The following is a 23128-nucleotide window of genomic DNA, read 5'->3' on the forward strand; positions in this document are numbered from 1 at the left end:
ATACATGAGTCCCTAGCAGCCCAAAAATTTCATTTATTTCACATTTCAACCCATCAATTTACAAATTTCACAATTTAATCCTTTTTTGACATTTTCGTCAAAAATCACTTTACAAAACATTAAAATCTGTCATCAGGCTTTCATATTTCATCTTTAAACATCAAATAACTCATAGATTCAACAATTTAAACTCTCAAATTCTTTAAAATTTTCAAAATCTAAGGTACGGGCTAGCTAGATCATGAAGCAACGATTACAAAAATATAGAAATCATAAAAAAAAGGATCAAAATCGTACCTTAATTGCTTGAATTTACTTGGTCGAATGAAGAATCCTAGTTCTTCTTGTTCTTCCTTTAAAATTCAGCTAACAAGATGATAATGAAGCCTAATTTTTATATTTGTTTTATTAATATATCATTTAATAACTAAATACCAATTTTAACCTTAATGAACATTAATAATAACACCAAATGCCATGCCATTATCATCCATTAACTATCAAATGGTTTAATATCATCATAAGGACCTTTGGTTTAATAAATCATAGCAATTAAACACATTTAACAATTAGAATGCAACTTTTGCATTTTACGCGATTAAGTCATTTTTCTCAAATTGAGCTATTAAACGATAAAATTAACTCACGAAATTTTCACATATATATACTATCATGATATAAACACCAAAAATAATATTAAAATAATTTTCAGACATCAGATTTGTGGTTCCAAAATCACTGTTCCGATTTGGCTAAAACCGAGCTATTACAAATTTGTTCAAATCATGATATTAGTAACTAGCATTTCGGTGTTATTCATAAGATATTTATTTTTAAGTGTATTCATTGGTAAAAATGAAAGTTTGTATATGATTATATTATGTGAAAAATCTTGGATTAAATGTGTTTGGTATATGATTACACATTTTCTTTAGTTTATGTTATAAAGGTTGGACTAGAAGTGATTTTGACTAGAAATAAAATAAGTTATATGGCATATGCATATTTAATTTTCCTAGTCAATATAGAACAGTGGAAAACATTAGTTGATATCGCAAAATCACTATTCTGATATGAAATCTTCTTATGGAAACATGAACGTGATAATCATATATTTGAAATGAGATCATATTGTGCATGTTTATGATGGTGCACATGGTATATATATGGCTTGAATATGATCTATAATTTCATGATTCTATAAATTTGAGATATAGTGAAATTTTGAAATTTACTTTAGAAGCTATGAATTAAAGATCTCGTGAATACAAAAATAGAAATATTAATCATATTTGGCCCACTTAGGTGATAGACATGGTTTTGATAACAATCACAAAATGATTAGAAATGTCCATGATAAAAGGTGTATATATAGGTAATTTTGTAGTCAAATAATTGGATGGATGATGTCCTCTAATGTGACTATGTTATAAAAAAAAATATGAAACACCTTTGGTTTTTCGAGAAAAAATGAAGTTATTTGAGTATTCACACAATAAGTTTTTTAAGTCATATATTGACTATGGAAAGAAGCTATGAAAATAAAAAATATGTTGTCTTATTTCACTAAGGGATCTGAGGCTTTTTTACAACAACTTACTTGGTGAAAAAGGCATGATGAGAAAATATAAAGTGATCATTATAAATTGATAATAATAGAAAGGATATCCTTGATAACATTCTTTAACGAAAGAATGGATAGTTGAACATGGTGAGGATGTTGATCTTGTGAATTTTCAAGACACAAATAAATATGAAGTTTCACCTTGTGGTATAGATAATTAACATAGCTATGTTGGAAATTTGAAAATCTAGGGATGAGGTTCAAGTTCATACTATTTGAGTCACATATGACGGAAACTCGACTCGACGCTTAGTATAACGTCAAGTCTTGAGTTCAATGAGACAAAGTACATCATCAGTATGTGACTGCTAGCACTATAAAATAATATATAATATATCATCTCAGGATAATAAGTGATAGGCACCCGTAATAACAAGGGAAATGATGAGTAATATACTCTTAATAGAACCATAACATAAATAAGTAAGAGAGGTATAATTACGGGAACACTCTTGATGGGATTTACCTATGTGAGTGTGAAGTGTGGTCGCTTTTAGGAGCTCAAAGTCTTCACTCTAACAACACTCATGAAAAGAGGTTACAAACACGTGACCATAATAGTATCCCTGGATATTGTGCATTGACTGGTGTTGAAATCGTTATGTGAGATGTGCTCGGTTAATCAAATAGAATAACTGGTTCAAAGCATAGTCTACCATGAAATTTTGATTAACTTTGACATGTTTTCTCTAAGTGAATGTTCAACTGTTAAGACACCTTCATTTATGCAATCGATTTCTAAGATTATCAAAATCTAGCAATTTTGAAAATGGGGGGAGATTTTTGGGACATTTTAAAAATATTTCTAATGTTCCAAAAATAGTTATAGTTGAAATGTTACAATGGCTCAAAAAGTTATTTCACTTGGTTATCAACCAAGAGTTATCATTATTCATAGTGATGAACTATGTCTCTTTTTACCAAAAGTTATGTCAATTAATAACAAAGTCATAATTATTCAAGTAGATATCTGTTGAATAATTATGTTCATTGTTAAAATGTGTGATTATACATTTGGATAGTTATATCTCTTTGATGAAACATGAGAACTCTTATAAATAGGAATCAAATTCATTTGCTTGGCACACCAAAATGTATCAAAAGTTTTTTTTTCTATTCTCATGCATCTTCTAATATTCTTAGATTATTCTCTAAAGAATTACTGCAAAAATTCTTTATAGAAATTTATATTCTTGCTATGTTCCACTTGATGCTCAGTGGACTGTTTTCGTCAGTACAAAATGTAGAAAGTTATTAGGCTTCATTGTATTCTCGAGGTCCATTTTCTAATAGCTCTTTTGCACACCAAAATATAGGTGGGAGCGAAGAAAACCTTAAAGAAAGTGGCTTTAATAAACGCTTTGAAGCATTTATTAATTTCTCTTATGTTTATTTTTATTCTCACGCACCAACAATTTCTACAAATTTTCCATTTTGCAATGCAAAACTTGTCTATTAAGCAACCAAGAAGATAATTATATAAACTATGTTGCATGGAGCCAAAACCTACTTGTACATATTTTAATATAGATAAATTCAAAGGCGACAATATGGGCTGGGTTTTCTTTACAATTTCATTAATATATAATTTTATGTTTTGAGTTTTAAAGTCTGACATCTTTTTATGAAAAATTGTTAATTAGCATAAAATTTAAATTAGTATAAAATTTAGTAATAGTTTTAGTTTAAATCTCATTGATTGAGTTTTAATTTAATTGTTATTAATATAGGAGAACGTGAGTTTAAACTCATTTTATTGTTCTATTTAAGGATTAAAGAGGAGTTATATCTAATTCTAGGCATTACATAAACCTCTCTATTACAATTTCAATTAATTAAACGAATATATTTACATTGATTTGATACTAATATTTTTGGGTTAAATGCCATATTACCATTTTATTTTTTAATGCACGTAACCTTATATTTTTTTAAACATAAAATAGTTGTAATTATTTTACTTAATTCAACAAAATTTTTTTAAAATGAAGAATTAATTGTATATATAACTTTACTTGTAGTACAAAAAAAACTTGAAAAAAATTTATGTAATATTAGTAATAAGTTTATATATACTCAAATTCTTTATCCTCGGGTTAAAGTAATTTTATTTAGTATTAAAATGTGAAAATGATAAGATTTATTACCAACGAGAACAACTCATACTAAATTACGACCCACATCAATCAAGATGGAACATTGTTTTACTTGTTTATTGTCCTTTGCTTTTTACTAAAAAAAAATTGGAAGTTAACATAAATAGGTTTGGACGCTAATCACACTAATGGAAACTACTAGAAACTACCATATAGTAGTCAAAAGATTAAAAAAAATAATTTTTTTAAATTAAATGTTAATACACAATGAATTTGGACAAACAATTACCTAGATTTATTTTGATCAAGTAAAAAATTAAAAAACTTTGAAATTTAAAAAAAAAATTAAATGTAAAAATTAGTATCTACTATTAGTGCATATATAATTACTTTTTTAATTCTTAATAATTTTTTCGTGGAAGTTAAAGGAACATATAGCTTTTACTATGTTCACTTCATTCATGTATAAGCCAAACTCAATAACATATAGGCATGAAAAACAATAGTAATAAAGCAAAATTAGAGATGTTTATTTCTTTATTACAAGTTGTTTGTTTATTTAGTTCAAAATAAAATTATTGACTAAGAATAAAAGTAATTATTGACTATATAAATTTGAATTAAAAGTGATTATATACACACTAAAAATAAATAAAATTTTTTGAGTTTTTATACATTTGAATTTTTATATATTTTTATAATTTTTAATAATTGTTAATAAATTATTTTATAATTTTTAATTTTTTTAAAATTTTGCACTCATCTAAAATGAATTTGGCACTAGAATTATTATCCACTTCTTACAAAAGAGCTTCTGGATCTACTTTTCGTATTGAGTACAATTATATGTCTTATCTGACTTTTAAACCAAATAAATATTTTTTAAATTCAAAATATTAATTAATTAATTAATTAAATGAATTTAATTCATTTCCTAAATAAATTAACTTGTTGACTAAAACTGTGATAGACTAATTAATTTAATTTCCACTTTAAACTTTAATTATTTAATTTAAATCAATTAAATAATAATTTAAAGAAATTAAATTAATCTCTAAGTCATTTCTTGTATACAGCGAGAAAAAATATTCATTGTGAATAATGATACATACAATCTATTTCTGTAATTCGTTGTTTTCATTCATTCAGCATATTGATTTGTTTGTAAACTGTTAAGGGTTTTATAGAGCTAGTTAAGAGATAGATTGAAAATATATAATTAGAGCTTAAATAATTTGTAATTAAATTCTAATTCTTTCTCTATTAATTATAACATTATTTAGTCATGGAGTCATTCCACTATAGTACTATGACTGAGTTCCCCCTTATCATATACCATTACGAAAGCTACTTCATCAAGTGTTCATTCAAAAATCTTGTCATATATATGTTACCCTCATAGAATATCCTTAATCTCTTCGGGTTAAATATGTTCATCTAGTATGATCATTTTTAATGTCATATCAACTATTACATCTTTTTTTATGAAAAAATTAGTTATGAACTCATAGTGATTAAATCATTCATTTTAGGGAAGTGACTTGTGGTTATGTTACTTTTATCTCTATTATATAATGTCAATGATAGGATATTATTTATTTTTTATTGAGCTATGAATTCTACTATTATAGGTCAAGTCATGCAAAAGAAGATTAAGGGGAGAGAAAAAGAGATAAATTTAATGTTAAATAAATGATATTTTTATTTAATTAAAAAATGACACAAGTAACAGAATCAAAATTTAAGGTTCCTATAAAATCATATGATTATCCAAAGTTTTTTAATTACATGAATCTCTTTTTCACAAAAGAAAAACAACCTATAGAACGACTTGTGTGGCAAAGGAAACAAAACTCTTCTAAGAGACCATTACTGACATACTCGTTTGATATATATTACCTGTGAAGTTCTTAATAACAAACTTCCCTATAAGCTAACAATTTCATAGCTATAAATGAGATTGAGAGGGCTCTTCAACTTCATCAATGGCGAACGGTAAGTCCTTTGAAAAAAAGATTGATATTTGACTACAATCCCATCACTGTTATGGATTGATTTTAGATGGAAAACTTGTAACAATTCGGGATAATCCCTGGAACTATTCTTGCCTTGAATCTAATCTTCAGGTATGATCGAACATACTCTGTGTCAAACATGTACATGTATCACCAGAAGTTTAAACAGTAAAACGAAGTGGGTCAAGTCAGTTTGGAGCATATACTCGAAGCCAGTTTCCGTTTCTGTCGAGGGTTTTATAAAATGGATTGCACACAATGATCAAACAAATGCTTGGAGATAAAAGGCTTGTGAGACACTGACCAGTGTCATAATCCCCTCTTTTGATATCAGGCTTCTTCAACCCATAGTTTTCTCCACTTTAAAGGTTGTATACATCACAAAAAGCACTAATGTCAACTCAGGACTCGGACACAATCACTCCACCTATTGTTAATTCCACATTGTCATCCCCATATTAGTTATATAATTAACTTCTGATTTTTTACTCAAATGGTTGCAGGCGAGACGTGATGGTACAGACAATTCCTCATTATCTCTTTTTTTTTTTCAACCCACGTTGTCATCCCCGCATTCTCATTGACTGCCATAGATGATATGGTTGACATATATTTGTCTGTTTCCTTTCAAGGCTCCAGCTTTGGAGGATAAAAGGAGGCGTCGTAAAATCCTGAATCAGCTGAATAATACCCCCTCTTGGACATAAATATAAATATCAATATCTTCAATTATTCTTAGATATAAATTTTGTTTTCCTTGTGTTGCCTCATGCATGACTTCAATCAAGAGTATATTTTGTGCACATTAAAGAGATTATCATAGCCAATCAGCCAAGCAGGCTCAAAACAAAATAGATTATGTTCTTTAACTAGATATAATTCTAGAGCAGTGCTCAAGTGAAAGAAAAACACGGTACTTAAGCATTCCCTGCATCTGCATCAATTCTCTTCTACCTGACCACAGTCTTCAATCACAACAGGCTGCAAAGTCCGCCCACTTTCGGAGCCTACTTTTTCCATTTCCTTCACAACGCTATAACCATCCACTACTTTACCAAAGACAACATGTTTTCCATCCAGCCATGGGGTCTTCTCAGTGCATATAAAGAACTGAGAACCGTTGGTGTTTGGTCCAGCATTTGCCATTGATAGACAACCAGGTCCAGTGTGTTTGAGCTTGAAGTTTTCATCCGCAAATTTCATGCCATAGATAGATTCTCCACCCGTGCCATTCCCCCTAGTGAAATCTCCACCTTGACACATGAAGCTCGGAATGATTCGGTGAAATGCTGAGCCTTTATAGTGCAATGGCTTCCCGCACTGTCCAACACCTTTCTCCCCAGTACAGAGGGCACGGAAATTTTCAGCAGTTTTTGGTACAACATCAGCAAATAGCTCCATTACAACTCGGCCAGCTTTTGCTTTTCCGATCAAAATATCAAAGAAAATTTTGGGGTTTGACATTTTGCTAACCCAGTTAACACACCTGCAGACAAGAATCAGAACCTCGTGTTATCATCAAATTCAAACATTGTACACATGCAAAGGAACTAACAGAAGAAATAAATCCTCCTAATTACTTGCAAAACACATTCTATATCATAATCAATCAAGATTTATCTACTAATACCCACTTGTTCAGGCATAAGTCTAGTCACACCTAGATGTGGCAGCTTAGTATCTTAAAACAAAATCATTTCAAATCATTTCGAGTATGTGCAGTCCAGCAGATGCACGCCTAGTGTGCCTATACACCCCTCTCTCTACTTGATCAAAATCTTGCATACCAGCCAATACAAGAAAAACAAAATTTAGCACATTTGTAGGACAAACTTGGCCACTCTTTATAGAGCCTATGACCATATTTATACACCTTAAACTTGTTTGTATATATAGGCACGCATGCAAATGCCTGTATAGCTTAAATTTGTTTTGCATATATCTTAAAACATTTATGCATACAAATTGCACCTTAATCAAGGTATCAACTCAAGCAATATAAGGATTCTAGCACCTAGGATGCAAAAGTTTCAAGAAAATTAAATATTAGAGAGAAATAAAACTATAAAACCCCATACCCAAAAGAAAACTAATCAAACAAAAACATTTTCATCATCAGATTGAAACAGCTCGTTACTTTGAAAGGTACAAGTTTTCACCATAAGGTTGTCAATTTACCAAATATTTAACTACACACACACAGAAAAAAAGAAGAAGAAGAAGAAGAAACTATTAAACCTCTGCTCTGCAATAACAGATTAACAAAAAGGAATTCACGGGCTATTCTTATAACCAAATATTAGTAAATGGGTATTAAGAAAATGTAATCATCTACCATTCAAACCTCATGATAAATGATGGCTATTTATCAAAAGGAGAAATTCATTGAAGGGGATGATACTCATGATATTGCACAGCTATTGAGCTCACAGGTTCTCAAGAAAACATCACCTGCAAGCCTTCGATGTGTGCTAATATAAACATAAAAATCAAGCAAAAAATTTTTCGGGGGGGGGGGTGAAGAAGTGGTTCACCTTTGGGTGAGATAAGGAGAGGTAGAGATTGGAGACGCCGAATAACGGAGATACAGCGTTTGGGGTTTTAGGTGAACTTATATAGTGGCAATGGATGGGAGATTTTTAGGGTTTTAGCTGAGATTTTAGTTTTCTTTTTGTACATTGTTACCCTTATTCTAGTGTATATTTTTTTCTACCCACTTAATTTTTGAAATTGCACTTTTATCCTAAATGTATGGTTTTATTTTATTTATTTTGATACATTTACCTCCATTTAACAAAAGTAAGCTAATCGAAATATTAAAAAACATATTATTTTAATAAATAATATTTTAAAATTAGATAAATCCTTAAATCATATCATTTTATTGGGCTAAATTTTTATTTTCTATTACATTCAAATATATATTTAATTTAATGGACCTAATATATCATTTGGTATTTGAATTTGACTTTTTTTTGAATTTGACACTTTTTCTAATGTGGTACATGTGTTATTTTTTGGTCCAATGTGGTACCTGTATTTGACAAAGGTTATTTATATTTCAATAACTAAGGTAACGATGTTAACTTTTTAGTGTTTAATTCAGGCTTAGGGGTTTTATTTGATGAAATTTAATTGTTAATATTATTAGGTATTATTTTTCATGATTTTGTTAATAGTATAAATTATTGTTAATTGTGAGTATGTTTAATTTTACGTTTAATTTGTTAAATACAATTAGATGTATATGATTTAATTTGGGTTTTAGGATCAATATGTGATCATGCCTCAACGTACATATGCCGAGCAGAAAAAATTGCAAGTAAATAGATATGAAGTGCGGTGTTCTGCAAGTGTCACAGGTCTAGTTGTAATATTTATTGTGTCATACCAGAGCACAAAGTATTCTGAGGATCAAACCCAAGAGAGAAAGGATGAGTAAATTGAAAAGAACAACTAAGCATACAAGGGAAAGTCTAATTAGCTACTCTAATGACATGTTATTACGACAAACCAAAAGAAAAAAGAGATTCATGAAATTCCTAAATAATAAGAACTAAAATGCAATTTATTCAATTTAACAATTAAAACAATCAATCAACAATATTAGTTTATTAATATCCATGCTAGTAGTGAATTTATAGCTTTGGGGACTAAATTCCTAATTTTCCTTTTTAGTTAAATTTCACCTCTCAGTCTCAACTTTAACCTAAATAAGTAATTCAATCCAATTTACCTCTCAGTCTTACTAGGTTAAACGAACTAAATAAATTATTATACGATAGGTTTTCCTCTCAGTCTAACTTATCTAAATAGTTCCCTAGAGTTGTCAATTTTAAATTGTTTCAATTGATTCAATTTAGTCTAAATTTTACAATTTAGTCCATAACCTAAAATTCACCACTTTACATTTCAATCAATCAACTACTCGCGTAATTAGTCCACACCTAATGTAAAGTCAATACAACCAATCAATTTCATGCTAAAAACAATGAAGAAAATAACTAAAATTAAAAGAGGTTAAAAATGCTCAATGTCTTTTGTCGAAATCCTTGAATTAATGAAGTAAAAGTGTTCTGATTCACCAATAATGGAAAGCCTGAATGTTGAAGTGTAGAATTAGGTAAATTAGAAACGAAAATTTTAAGAAAATACCTAGAGTACAAAAAGTTCATTGTAGTTTTCTAAGAGAAAAATGAAATTTCTTTAGAAAAATTAAAACCTTAAACTGAGAATTAACCTAAAACTTTTTACTCCCTTAAAATACTTATAAAGTAGTACTTATATTTTAGCTAAACTTAACCTAACAATGACATTTTTTCCATCCATTATAAACTCATTTAAGGCAAGGTTGACCAAAGTGACTATAGATTACCCTTTAATGTTAGGCTCGATGTCGCGACCCACAAGTTGATGTCACAACCAAACAATAACAATGTCAGGCTCGATGTCGTTACCCATAAGTTGATGTCACGACATCAACAATAATCTAGTCCATCGACCACTTGATGTTGCGACCATAGAGGTTGATGTCACAACCTTACACTCCTTGAATTAATGAAGTAAAAGTGTTCTGATTCACCAATAATGGAAAGCCTGAATGTTGAAGTGTAGAATTAGGTAAATTAGAAACGAAAATTTTAAGAAAATACCTAGAGTACAAAAAGTTCATTGTAGTTTTCTAAGAGAAAAATGAAATTTCTTTAGAAAAATTAAAACCTTAAACTGAGAATTAACCTAAAAACTTTTTACTCCCTTAAAATACTTATAAAGTAGTACTTATATTTTAGCTAAACTTAACCTAACAATGACATTTTTTCCATCCATTATAAACTCATTTAAGGCAAGGTTGACCAAAGTGACTATAGATTACCCTTTAATGTTAGGCTCGATGTCGCGACCCACAAGTTGATGTCACAACCAAACAATAACAATGTCAGGCTCGATGTCGTTACCCATAAGTTGATGTCACGACATCAACAATAATCTAGTCCATCGACCACTTGATGTTGCGACCATAGAGGTTGATGTCACAACCTTACACTCCTTGAATTAATGAAGTAAAAGTGTTTTGATTCACCAATAATGGAAAGCCTGAATGTTGAATTATAGAATTAGGTAAATTAGAAACGAAAATTTTAAGAAAATACCTAGAGTACAAAAAGTTCATTGTAGTTTTCTAAGAGAAAAATGAAATTTCTTTAGAAAAATTAAAACCTTAAACTGAGAATTAACCTAAAACTTTTTACCCCCTTAAAATACTTATAAAGTAGTACTTATATTTTAGCTAAACTTAACCTAACAATGACATTTTTTCCATCCATTATAAACTCATTTAAGGCAAGGTTGACCAAAGTGACTATAGATTACCCTTTAATGTTAGGCTCAATGTCGCGACCCACAAGTTGATGTCACAACCAAACAATAACAATGTCAGGCTCGATGTCGTTACCCACAAGTTGATGTCACGACATCAACAATAATCTAGTCCATCGACCACTTGATGTTGCGACCATAGAGGTTGATGTCACAACCTTACACTTAGTCTTGCTCGATTCTTCAACTTTAGTTCGATGTCGTGACTTTGAAGGCTAGTGTTGTGACATGCACTCCTTGGTGTCGCGACCTTGATAACAGTTCACTCAGGGTTGCAAAACTATGAAAGCCAACTCCTTAGTCGATGGAAATTTCATCAATTTTGCGACATTGACAAGCAATATCGTGACCTTGGCTCTAGTTTAGGCATATTCCCTCACTTCCTCATCAACTAAGTACTTGAAGTCATCTTTACATACAGGTTAAGTCCATAATGGCATGCAATTTCCATTTTATTCATAAAAACATAAAATTATGTAAAAACTAAATCTAAAAGTAAAATATACTTAAATGTGAAAAAAACATTACAAGACCTTATGAATTACCCTAGAATAAGTTCTTTAAGTGCGTAAAAGCTTAATTTTTCGTATCAAAATATGACACATCAAACTCTCCCACATTTAAGTCATTGTTTGTCTTCAAGTAAACACACAAAACACCAAATGTAACACCCCTATCCCGTATCCGTCGCCAGAATAGGTGAAGGGGCATTACCAGACTTGAAACTCATATCAGAACAGTAAATTTTTTTTTTGAGAACATTCCTCTAGATAAATACTAAAGACAGTCAGGGATACAAATTTAAACTTCTATAAGTATACATTCAAAAGATGCCATTTTCGCATGGCTTATATACATTAACCAAAATATTCTTCGGCCACTGGTCTATTCTATACATGCCATAAAATAATTCAAAACATAATAGTAACAAGCAGTGGATAGTGATAGTGTGACTAGTTGCTGACGATCCCCGAGTCTGTAGCTTCCAAATGAGATCTATAAAACAGAGGAAACAAAGTAAACGGAGTAAGCATTACAATGCTTAGTAAGTTTTAAGCAGTGTTAACAGATAACAATCAAATTATAACATAGTTGTTCGTATTTTTATTTCACTCTTCCTTCGGGCATACCATCCCTTTACCGAATATGCACATCTCATCATATACAATAGGCAGATAAACTTTCACATAAAAGTGAGCTCATGTGACATAGATATATTGTATAATTTCACATAACCTCTCACACTGATCCGATGTCACATAATCATAGGAATAGTCTCATAGATTGCTCACGTATGCATCACATAACTACCTTATGATTTAGTTCAAATCAAGCTCACATATAAACGTGGAGTACATACCTGTTTAACCTTTCGCATTGAATATATTTATAAGCAATTCTTATTGCGAAGTCTTATAGCTTTAAACTCTACTCGGATTATCGGCGAGACCTTTAGCTCAGATGAAATCTCCACACGAGTCAGCGGGTCTTAACCCAGACATAGTCACCACATATGGTCATCTGGTCTTTAATCCCGGGTTTACATCATAGAGTTTCATGGATATTTATTCACATGTTACAACATTCACATCGACTATCATATTTGTAATTCATTTACCTCATCAAATATCTAATAAAACACACCTTCCGCCGTTTGTCATTTGGCCACAATATATATATACACATCTCATACATATCTCACATTAGCCATTTGGCTTTACCACATATCCATCTCATATACGTTTCGCATTAGCCATTCGGCTTTACCTCATATCCATCTCATACACGTTTCGCATTAGCCATTCGGCTTTACCTCATATCCATCTCATACACATTTCGCATTAGCCATTCGACTTTACCACATATATACACTTCCACGTTCATCACATTGGCCATTCTGCCTTATCACATATATGCATGTTCACATTCATCACATTGGCCATTCGGCCTTATCACACATATGCATGTTCACATTCATCACATTGGCCATTCGGCCTTATCACACATATGCATGTTCACATTCATCACATTGGCCATTCGGCCTTATCTCATATATGCATGTTCACATTCATCACATTTGCCATTCGGCATTATCTCATATATACACATTCACATTCATCACATAAAATCCTAAATCAAAATATAAATTTTCATGTATTCACATCACAATTATCCAAATATACTTCACATACCACATATACTTTCATGTATACACTTTGTCTTGGCTGAATCTACATCTATCATTTTCCAATGAATAATTCAATTTCAAGCCATACTATCATTTCATATTCGAATACTTATAAACTTACAATTTCACAAATTTTAATATTAAAGATCCATCTAACACTCATATATCATTTTATAATATCACAATTTAGAATTCACGTATGGGTTTAATCAATAGCTTATGAGCAACTAAAACAAGTTTTATCCATGTTTACAACATAACCACAATTTCTCTACAAGCTGTTTTCCTGAGCAACAGTCGTTAAATTATTTTTAACTGGGGCTACGAAATTCCAAATTATGTGACGTTAATTTTCCATGAAATAGACTCGTATATCCTCTATCCACAAAATTTTCAGAATTTTTGGTTTGGCCAATCAATACCAGATTTTTCTTAAAGTTTCCCCTATTTTACTGCTTGACTACTCTGACTACTCTTCACTAAGAATTTAATTTCTCAATGTACAGAATTCAAAATATGTTTTCGTTTATTTTGTTTGAAACTAGACTCATTCAGGAGTCTAAACATATAATTTTATCTTATAATCATTTTTGTACGATTTATAATGATTTTCCAAATACTGAACAGGGGATTTCGGAGCCATTCTGACTCTGTCTCACACAACTTTGAAAATCTCATTATCGGCAACCCCTTTACTTACACGATTTCTTTTATACGAAACTAGACGCATCAAGCTTTAATTACATAATTTATTCAGCCTTTAACTCAACTCCCACAATTTATGGTAATTTTTCCAAAACACGCTACTGCTGTTGTCCCTAGCAGATTTATACAATTTACTCTGTAAAGTTCTCATTCACATATTTAAAACATAATATCATATATGCCGTCATTTAGAAAAGTCATTGACCTTAACGTATATACATAATTCATATTCATCCCATTTTAAAACTTAAAACTTACAAAGGAATCAAACTCAATTACTTAAGAACTTACTTTATTTATTTGAGCAACTGCGGATAGGCTACTCGACGGCTTTCTCTTTCCCCTTATCTGATTTATATCCTCTTTGCTCATGAGCTTAATTAAAACAAATGAATTTGTTTCATTACTTATTCAACATTACTTCTTTAATAGTCACAGTTGATAATCGTATAACTTTAGTGCATAATGTGTTTATGAAATATACCATGACTAACTTTTATGTTTATTTCACTAATACATAATTCACATGCACAAACAAGAATTCACATTACTTGCCATTGTAAATGGAACCTAGATAGCCAATTACCATGGCCGAACATACAGCCACTTATATAAATAACACAAAGTGATACAAATTTATTTTTACCATTACAAATCATAAAAAAAAATGACCAATGCATACGACATCAACAATATATATACATACCAAATACCTATAGTGCATACTTATCAATATGAACTTAAAGCCCTATCCTAATATTCATATTCATATTATCCACCATTTCCAAACCAATTCATCAATGCAATCATACCATTACAAATCAACTTAGAATAACCATATCTAATAATCAAATACCTATAGCATTGCATATTTCTCACATAGCAAGTACAACTAAATTCATTATTAATATATATATCTAAACACTTAACTACAAGATTTAATCACCATTATCAAATCATAAAACAGCTTATAACCATCATCTATATTTACTTCACATAAACCGAAATAACCATTACATCATCTTTAATACACTTAGCATTTTACCCATTTAATCAAGCCAAATCTCAAGACCATTCCATCACACAAATTATACCATAAATCATACTTACAATTTAAGTTAATACATGACCGAAAATCATCATCATTAACTTCATTATCAAACCAAAACCAAAACACATCTATCATCCGTATACCAAGCTTACCAAAACAAACTACTATGAGTTTCAAGCTTATTGACCGAATCTCAAACCTCAAAATTCTAAGTTTAATCCATGTGATAAGTAGAGTTTGAACTAATCATCTCAAACATGCATAGATTTTCAAGAATCATTCAATACATACCTCATTCTAGCCATCTTCTAAGCCAAAAATTAAAGCAACCAAACTTTCTTCTCCCTCCCTTTAGGCTACGGCAATGGAGGACAAGGATGAACCAACTTTGGTTTCTCCTCCCACTAACTATTATCTAATATCTCTTTTTTTTTCTTTTATTAATTCATTTGTAATATAATATCTTAAATCACAATACATATTATATATATAACACCATATCATGACCGGCCACCATCTCAAAAGTGGGTAATTTGACATGCAAGCCCACATTTTTGAATACATGCTCTATTAGATCACTTTATATATTTACCTAACCTATTTTACCAATGTTTCACATAAGTCCCGTTTCAAAATTTCACATACAAATGGAAAAATTAATGCTTGAAATTTTTACACATGCATTTACTCACATCATGAACATAGAATATAACTTTCAATTATTTATAAAACTCGGTTTTGTGGTCCCGAAACCACTTTTCGACTAGGGTCTACTTAGGACTGTCACACCAAACATGCAAAAGTTCACTCTTAAGCAATAATGATATATATTATGCATGGTAAACAAGTATTAATAATGTATGTATCTCTTCTAACATACAACTTAAGAGTGATGCTTAGGCAATTCATAAACTCCTAAAGCAGATTTAGTTCAATAAGTTAAATAACAAATAAATATAGAGGCAATTATGCAATAATATAATCACACATGTTATCCTATCAAAATAATACAAAGGTAAGAATTCAATTCATTCACCATCATACATATAAATATATACAACTCATAAATTCATTCACAAAAATGTTCAAGTCACATAGGACTTCTAGGCTTGTAACGTTTTGAGGCTTTAGAACGATTAGATTTCAAAGAAAAGATAGCTTCAAAATGACTCAAGCACTAGGAATGGTGTAGCATGATAACTCTTGAAAAGAGTTATATTTCAGGCCTCTAAACTTGGTTAATTGTTCGTACTTAAGTAAATTTAGTTGCATTTTAGGAAATTATATTAGTATTTTTATAACATTGCATCATAAAGCTTGGATTATGCTTTCAATGTCACTACATGTTACTTTTACTTGTGGGAGGAAATGAATTACGTGTTGTGTATAGCAGGTACAGAAAGGGGTAAAAGAAGTGAATGAGTGAAGTTTTATCATGAAAAAAGGTTGGATAGATTACCAGCACAAATGCCATGGCAATTCCAAGAAGATGCTAACTCAGCTGTCAATCCGTGCCACTCTCAGCCAGCTATACTTGTACCAGAAATATCCACTTAAAAAAGAGGGAGAAAAGAATGTGTGCTGAAAGGGGGATCTACCCTATAAAAAGAAGAAAGAAAAAGAAAGGAAGGAGGCGATTTTTCCTCTCACACAATTTCTCGTAGCAGATCCAAAGACGCAAGAAAAGAGGGTAAGTAAGGAGCAGAGCAGCAACACAAGGATGGAGGAGAATCATTCAACCATGGGCTTCACAAGATATTGCAGCACTGGAGTTGAGGGCCGAATTGGTGAAAGCTTCATAAAGTTATTCCTTCATTATCTTAGTTGATTTTTGTGAATTTTAACTGTGGAAATATGTTGTTGAATGATACTTTCATTTTGGATTTTAATTTCCAACTCATGAGCTAATCTCATTGGGTTGGGATTATTGGATGAATCTTTAGTTCCTTTAATGGCCAAGGCATTATCCTGATTAGATTTACTATTTCATTTGATTTGCACTATTTTAAAATGTATGCATGTAGTCTCTAGACATAGATGAATGTATTGTAACACCCCTTACTCATGTCCGACACTGGAACAGGATAAGAGGCATTACCGAACTTAAACACCAGCAAACATACACAACAGGCCATAAAACTTCGTTGAATTTAAAACCATTCATACACATGCAAATTGTCCCTTATATGGGCCTACGAGGCCCAAAACATACATCGGGAGTAGTTCAGGACTAATCCAAGAACTTTAGAAAAACTTAGAAAATTTTTCATAAAACAGGGTCAGATGCCCGTGTGGCTTGGGACACGCCCGTGTCCTCAGCCCGTGTAACTCTCTGTTTATGATGTCATCAACAAAAATAGGGTCACATAGCCATGTCACACATCCGTGTGCTTAGGACACGGCAGAGACACACGCCTGTGACCGTGTCACACATCCATGTCACACATCCATGTGACCGTGTGGCGAATTAAATTCCAAAATAAGGTGCAAACTTCACACGACCTGGGAACACGCTCATGTCCTAAGGTCGTGCCCTTCACACGGCAGAGACACACGCCTGTGTCTCTGTCCGTGTGTTTACCACTGGGCATTCTGTTTTGTATTAATTAGGGTGTAGGGAACACACGGTCGAATCACACGCCCATGGGGCAGACCACAGCCTAGACACACGCCCGTGTGTCTACCCGTGTGGACAACTTTGAGGCTATTTTCCAAGCCATTTGTCACCCTAAAATGCTCATTCACTCGTACATTTTTGATGGCATGCAACATAGTATATTTAGTCACTCAAATACTCATAAACTTGGTTAATTCATGACTTTGTAATGACAACATATCATCTATCCAAACCATCATGCTTCCATATAGCATTCCACAGCAATTTTGTTTTTATTCATCATGGTAAACCTACTTCCAATTTACTCAATTATACTATAATTTTGGTCATACTTATTAGCCACGATTCATTCATTTAGCATATATGCCATTCATTACACATTTCATCCACAAGCAACCACATCAAGCATAACACATTGCATGCATGCATAATTAATTAAGGTTACAACCCAAATAATCAATATGAACCATATCACATGGTTATATACAAAATGAATAAAATATTACCATAATCCAGCACATTTGGCTAGACCAACATGACATATAACAAAAAGACCAAGTCCCTATACATGCCATACTCAAAATGTTTAGACTAACTATACCCAAATGTCCAGTTGATAGTGTGATCAAGTCTCCGACATCCTTCGATCCCTGAGCTAGCTTGGCGATACTATAAGAAAATGGAAAAGAGACGAGAGTAAGCATAAAACTTAGTAAGTTCACATGCAAATAAATAGCAACATAATTATATATATATAATACCATTGACATAACATAGTTGACATATGTGTCATCATAAATTCATAGGCATAACTTAAATTTGTAGGCATAACTTACACATTTTCAATCTTACCAAAAGTTCATCACATACCAAGCTCATTTACATGAGTTTTTCGTACATACCTATACCAACTCGTAACACATTAACATATTTCCTTATTATTGACTTGTCAAATAACTCACAGGTTTACCTGTTGAACACTCGGAATACTATCAGATACACGGAAGACTTGCACATAGTGCCTCAAACGTAGCCACATGCTACCTCATATCACAATCAAGCATTGCTCGCTCTTGAGCTAATCACGGGCCTGCTTACACAAGTTGACAGTTAGGACGTAACTACTCGGGTTGCTCACACAAGCTGATAGGTACACGTAACATATGCCGAGCCACCAAGCCACTGGTAGAACGTACAAGACTAACCCAGAATTCACATAATCACATATACACATAATTTCATGATATCATAATCATATAATTCCTAGTGAAATGTCACTTGTATCCTAAAATATTCCTAAGGTTCAAATGTGATTTTCTCGATAACGCATATTCGTCGAATTCGTTCACAATGTCATGCTCATAGACAATAAGGTCGTTCATACACTCGCCATAATAATTAAACATAGAGATTCATACATAAATAAAACATTCAAAAATGATATATCATTGCATTATTTACACATGAACTTACCTCGGTACAAAATATGGACAATTAATTCGATTTAGTCTAAAATCTTGTTCTTTCCCTGGTCTAGGTCCGGACTCGATTTTTCTTGATCTATAATAGCAAATTCAGCTTATTTAATTAGCACATTATTCAAATCAGTCCAAAAACTATATTTAGGAAAATGTACGATTTTGCTCCTAAACTTTCACATATTTTCAAATTAGTCCCTAGACTCATAGAATGAAATGTGTTCATTTTCTTTGTTACCCAAGCCTAACCGAACTTATAACATACTCATAGAAGCCCACATTTCTCATTAAATCATACATCTTACTTCCCATTTTACAAACTTTACAAATAATTCCTTTTTAGCCATTTTCACTAGAAATCACGTGGTAAAAGATGTTTATCACACATCAAACATTCATATTTCTCCATTAAACATCAAAACACATGCATGTCATACATGGGTCAAATTTCAAACATGAACCATACTTCAAAATAAGGGTAGAAATAGGTAAATCGGGTTATGAAGACTTTAAAAATGTAAAGAGCATTAAAAACGAGGCTAGGATGTACTTACAATTAAGCTTGAAAGATGACAAAACCCTAGCTATGGAGAGCTTGGGAATTTCAGCCAAGGGTTGGGGAAGATGGACAAATTTTGGCTTTATTTTCCCTTTTTATTCTTTTATTAACCAAATGACAAAAAATGCCCTTAAGGCATTTCTTTCAAAATTTTCCTATTCATGCCCATTTTTGTCCATAAAAATAGAAATTCAGCAAATTGCTATTTAAGGACCTCTAATTAATAATCCATGGAAATTTCATGCTTAAGGCTTCTAGAAATCACATTTTGTAACTTTTGCAATTTAGTCCTAAATGTTAAATTGGACACTTTATCAATGAAATTTCTTCATAAAATTTTCACACAAGCATGCAATCATATCATAGACCTCCTAATAATCATAAAATAATTATTTCTGCGTTGAATTTATGGTCTCAAAACCACTGTTTTGACTAGGCCTTAATTCGGGATGTTATATATATGGTATGTCCATAAAATTGATTTAATTCTGAAAAGGGTAGATGAGTTGGATTGTGATTGAATGATACAAGCGAGTATTCGATAGAATACTCGTAGCACTCTAGACATGGAGCTACACTCTGTACAGAGAAAGGAAGAAACAGTGCTGGGTATCCTCCTTAAAGCTTGTAGATATGCAAAGCCTTAGGTAAGGTCGCTTGAAGTCTAACTCTCGAAAGAAGTAGACTACCTTAGATATAATCTGAATGATAGATTGGTTAAGATTTTGCCATGACATTATTGTGTTATAAGGAAAGAATCTTTATAATCCCAACCTTCCTATTCAACAACGTAGATATTCTCAACTTTATATCCATATCTTTGCCACAACATTTTAAGTTAGTTATTTGATTTTAATATTGCATACGTGATTTTTGCTCTACAAATTGTTAATCTATTTTGCTACAGTTTGATTCATATAGTTTATAGTAATAGTTTAACCGAATTAATCCTATCTGATCCCTGAGGAGACGGTCTTACTTACTACTGTATTACTTGATTCGACGTGTACACTTGCACATTCGCATATTATATTCACACGTAACAAGTTTTTGGTACCGTTGCCAAGGATCGGCAATTTGGTGAAATTTGGTTTTGTTATTTTACTTAGTTCTATTAGTTGCATTTAACTTAGTTGTATTTAATTTTTACAAGTTTATCGTTAGTGTATGAGAAGAGGCATTCCTACTAACAAATAATATCCTTGTGACCTAGAGATCGAAAGAAATTTTTGAAGAAGAAGAAAAGAATTGTGAAATATAGCTAGGGAAGGGAATGATCTCAATGACAATCCAAATGGTCAGGACATTAATCTTCCTATTTTTTGTGTGATAAATGATCGAGATAGACCAATTCGAGAGCATGTTGTTCCAATTTTAGTGGATTTGAATCCAGAAATAGTCAGACCGCACATACAAGCTCCATCGTTTTAATTGAAACTGGTAATGTTTTAGATGCTGGAAATGGTAGGACAATTCAGTGGATTGCCTACTTAAGATCCACGATTGCACTTAAGACTTTTCTTGGAAGTTTGTGACTCATTCAGGCAATAGGGTGTTCTTGAAGACGCCCTATGACTTAAACTGTTTCCATATTTATTAAGAGATTGTGCTAGAGCATGGTTGAAAGCTTTGCTGTTAGGGACGGTGGCATCTTGAAATGATATTTGTCAAAGGTTTTTGCTATAATATAATCCTTTAAATATGAATGCCAAGTTAAAGAATGATATCACATCTTTTCGGCAATCAGAGGATGAGACATTATATGATGCTTGGGAGCGATTCAAGGAATTACTTAAGAAATGTCCAATGCATGGTTTCCAACACTGGACACAGATGGAAATGTTTTACAATGGATTAAACACATATGCAAGGATGGTAGTTGATGGGTTTGCCAATGGTAATTTTTTGGATAAATTATATAATGAAGTATATGACAATTTGGAACGGATTGCCAACAATGATTATCAATACTCTACTACGAGAGTAGGGATTGAAAAAGAGTTCTAGCATAATGGAGCTTGATGCAATCACTTCATTAATGGCTCATGTATCATCTTTAGCTAATATGATCAAAACACTAAAGTGTCCAGCTGTAGTTCAGGAGATGAAAACAGCCAAGCTATCATGTCTTTATTGTGGGGAAGATCATGTTTTTGATGAACTCTGTGTATTACATGGGTAATTTTAACCAGAACAATAACCCATATTCCAACACCTACAATCCAAGGTGGAAGCAACACCCAAACTTCAGTTGGAATAATCAAGGAATGGTGAACTTCAACAATGTTGTTCAATAGAATTCCACAAATGCACCACTTGGTTGTAATCAACCTATGCCATGATAAAATGTTCAACAAAGTTTAGCATCATTGTTTTCTTCTATGAAAGCTCTATTGAAGGAATATATGGTAAAAATGATGTTGTGATCCAGAGTCAAGCTGCATCCCTAATAGCTTTGGAAAATCAAGTAGGGTAGACTGCCAATGCATTAAACTCGTGACCTTAAGAAGCATTGTCAAGTGACATTGAAAATTCAATATCTCAATGGAAGGAATATTGCAAGGCCATTACGCTTAGAAGTGAGACCTAGAGTTGTTAGTGATGCCATTACAGATGAGGACAACTCAGATCTCACACATAGAAACAATTCAGACCAATCTGTGGAGCAGTTTACAACCTAGCAGACCAATCAAAAAAATGTTGTAATGAAATCAAATTGTGCTACTAATAAAAATGCCATAGCAAAAAAATGTCAGCAATCTGAAGGAAAGCCACCGCCACTTTTCCACAGTGATTTCAAAAATCTAAGTAATATTTTTGGTTTAAATTTTTTTTGGATGTCTTGAAGTAACTCCACATCAACATACCATTGGTGGAAGCGTTGAAGAAAATGCCCAACTACGTAAAATTCATGAAAGATATCTTGTCAAAGAACCGAAGATTGGGGGGAATTTGAAACTATTTCTCTCACTGAAGGGTACACAATGATGTTGATAAACAAATTGCCTCTTAAGTTGAAGGAGTTTTACTATTCATTGTTCAATTAGAAATCATTATGTTGGTAAAGTATTATGTGATTTAGGAGCATGTAACACCCCTCACCCATATCCAATGCCAGGACAGGGTTCGAGGCATTACCGGGCTTACACATTTACAAACACACTAAATCAAGTTACTGAATTTCACCCAAAATTAAAACTTTTCATCACATGCATATCGTCCCTTATACAGGCTTTCGAGGCTTAAAACATACATCGGGGCAGTTCAGGACAAAACCAAGAACATTCGGTAAACTTTGGACATCTTGTTAAATTTCCTTGCTTTAGTGAGTCATACGCTCGTGTGGGTGGAGCCGTGTGGTCGCACACGCCCGAGTGGCTTGGGACACGCCCGTGCCCTCAGCCCGTGTAACTCTCTGT

The 23128-nt window shown here is 32.0% G+C and overlaps 1 protein-coding gene and 1 non-coding gene across 4 annotated transcripts; both read right to left on the reverse strand.

Moving 5' to 3' along the window:
- Positions 1 to 6445: 6445 nt before the first annotated feature.
- Positions 6446 to 8423, reverse strand: LOC107893597 (peptidyl-prolyl cis-trans isomerase CYP19-3). 3 transcript variants are annotated; one of them, XM_016818631.2, is made up of 2 exons: positions 8270 to 8423; positions 6446 to 7221 (listed from the first exon to the last, which is right to left on the reverse strand). In XM_016818631.2, the coding sequence occupies exon 2, from the start codon at positions 7197 to 7199 to the stop codon at positions 6675 to 6677; it is 525 nt and encodes a 174-aa protein (XP_016674120.1). In that variant the 5' UTR covers positions 7200 to 7221; positions 8270 to 8423; the 3' UTR covers positions 6446 to 6674. The 3 variants fall into 3 exon arrangements, with proteins under 3 accessions (XP_016674120.1, XP_040941037.1, XP_016674119.1); XM_041085103.1 differs by having other exon boundaries at positions 8080 to 8391; XM_016818630.2 differs by having other exon boundaries at positions 8071 to 8341.
- A 12996-nt stretch (positions 8424 to 21419) lies between these two features.
- On the reverse strand, positions 21420 to 21526 carry LOC121213301 (small nucleolar RNA R71). Its single transcript, XR_005908684.1, has one exon. It is a non-coding gene; the product is annotated as a small nucleolar RNA R71 (small nucleolar RNA).
- Between the last annotated feature and the right edge of the window lie 1602 nt (positions 21527 to 23128).

Source organism: Gossypium hirsutum, chromosome A13 (genome assembly GCF_007990345.1).
Source record: "Gossypium hirsutum isolate 1008001.06 chromosome A13, Gossypium_hirsutum_v2.1, whole genome shotgun sequence".
Taxonomy (NCBI): domain Eukaryota; kingdom Viridiplantae; phylum Streptophyta; class Magnoliopsida; order Malvales; family Malvaceae; genus Gossypium; species Gossypium hirsutum.